This window comes from Rhinolophus hipposideros, assembly GCF_964194185.1.
Source record: "Rhinolophus hipposideros genome assembly, chromosome: 2".
NCBI classification, from domain to species: Eukaryota; Metazoa; Chordata; class Mammalia; order Chiroptera; family Rhinolophidae; genus Rhinolophus; species Rhinolophus hipposideros.
This window is the reverse complement of record NC_138048.1, coordinates 98,285,866-98,287,469: the sequence shown is the minus strand read 5'-3', so window position 1 is coordinate 98,287,469 and position 1,604 is coordinate 98,285,866. Positions and strand designations below refer to the sequence as shown.

At 42.0% G+C, this 1,604-nt stretch overlaps 1 protein-coding gene across 1 annotated transcript; it reads left to right on the top strand.

Annotated features, from left to right (window-relative positions):
* Window positions 1-658: 658 nt before the first annotated feature.
* Window positions 659-1,333, top strand: CLDN17 (claudin 17; the record flags this gene model as incomplete). The annotated part of the gene is made up of 1 exon (XM_081074822.1): window positions 659-1,333. One exon carries the CDS (start codon window positions 659-661, stop codon window positions 1,331-1,333), a length of 675 nt encoding a protein of 224 aa, XP_080930948.1.
* Window positions 1,334-1,604: the final 271 nt, after the last annotated feature.

The window sequence follows — 1,604 nt, the reverse complement described above, 5'->3', positions numbered from 1 at the left end:
GTATCACTAGTTTTAGTAGAATCTTACACTAATACTTAAACGTTTCTTCATATCCAAATCTGTATTAACACCCGAATTGATCAAACACCTTAATTGATTAACACCTTAAAGAAAGGTAGCTTAGGTTAGAAGAAAGTAAGAGATCATCTAAAGGCCAAAGCATTTTTTAAGTGCTCTCCAAAGAACTGTCAAGGTTTTGGCGTTGTCTTCAGTTGTGTCTTAACACATATATTTATACTATTATATCAGAGTAATTCTTAGACAGGAAGTTTTCAGCTCTGTAATTAACATTCCACAATGAAAGCTTAATTATAGCGTTGCTAAGACAATCATAATAATAATATGAGAAATACTAAAGTTGAATGTAGTATTTCTTGACACACCTCTGGCTGCCTTCTTATTGGCTGGGAAACAATTTTATATGACTAGTAAATAATCCATACAGAAATGAATGTGTGTGTACAAAGGCTGCATGCATTTACATCAGGTACTTCGAGTTGGGCCAAGTTTAGTCACGGCTGCTAATTTGGACTAAAACGTTATGGGAAGTAACAGCGGGAAATATCTACAGAGACTGCTGTAGATTCAAGGAGGCCTCCACCTTTTGGATCTTCAGCAGCTTCTATTCCAAGTTGGATCAGTCTTCAAAGTAAAGGCGATGGCATTTTATCCCCTGCAAATTGCTGGACTGGTTCTTGGGTTTCTCGGCATGGTCGGGACTCTTGCCACAACACTTCTGCCTCAGTGGAGAGTATCAGCTTTTGTTGGCAGCAACATTATTGTCTTTGAAAGACTCTGGGAAGGGCTCTGGATGAACTGTATCCAACAAGCCAAGGTCACGCTGCAGTGCAAGTTCTATAGTTCTTTGTTGGCTCTCCCACCTGCCCTAGAAGCAGCTCGGGCCCTCATGTGTGTGGCTGTTGCTCTCTCCTTGATTGCTCTGCTTATTGGCACCTGTGGCATGAAGCAGATCCAGTGCACGGGCTCTAATGAGAGGGCCAAAGCATACCTTCTGGGGACTTCCGGAGTTCTCTTCATCCTGACGGGTATCTTCGTTCTCATTCCGGTGTGCTGGACAGCAAATATTGTCATCAGGGATTTCTACAACCCAGCCATCCACGCAGGTCAGAAACGAGAGCTGGGAGCAGCACTTTTCCTCGGCTGGGCGAGCGCCGCTGTCCTTTTCATAGGAGGGGGTCTGCTATGTGCTTTCTGCTGTTGCAACAGGAAGAAACAAAGGCACAGATATCCAGCCCCTGGATACTGCGTCCCACACACAGATAAGCGAAGGAACATGACAATGCTGAATAAGACCTTCACCAGTTATGTCTAATGCCTGCTTTGGGCTCAAATTATGGATTACAGTCAATGTGTTTCATAAAGTCCTGCTACAAACTGTAAGTACATCAGGCAGGAGGACTAGATTTATGACTGCATTTAAATTGAGATGAAAAGTATAAAGGGCATCTAGATTGTAGTTTGTCACCCACGGAAGGAACAGAAATGACTTATTTTGGACATTCTGACATCATGTATTAAATGTATTTACTATTATTGGACTCAAATAATCTGCATTCCAATTTGTGTAGTCTAAAATCAAGTAG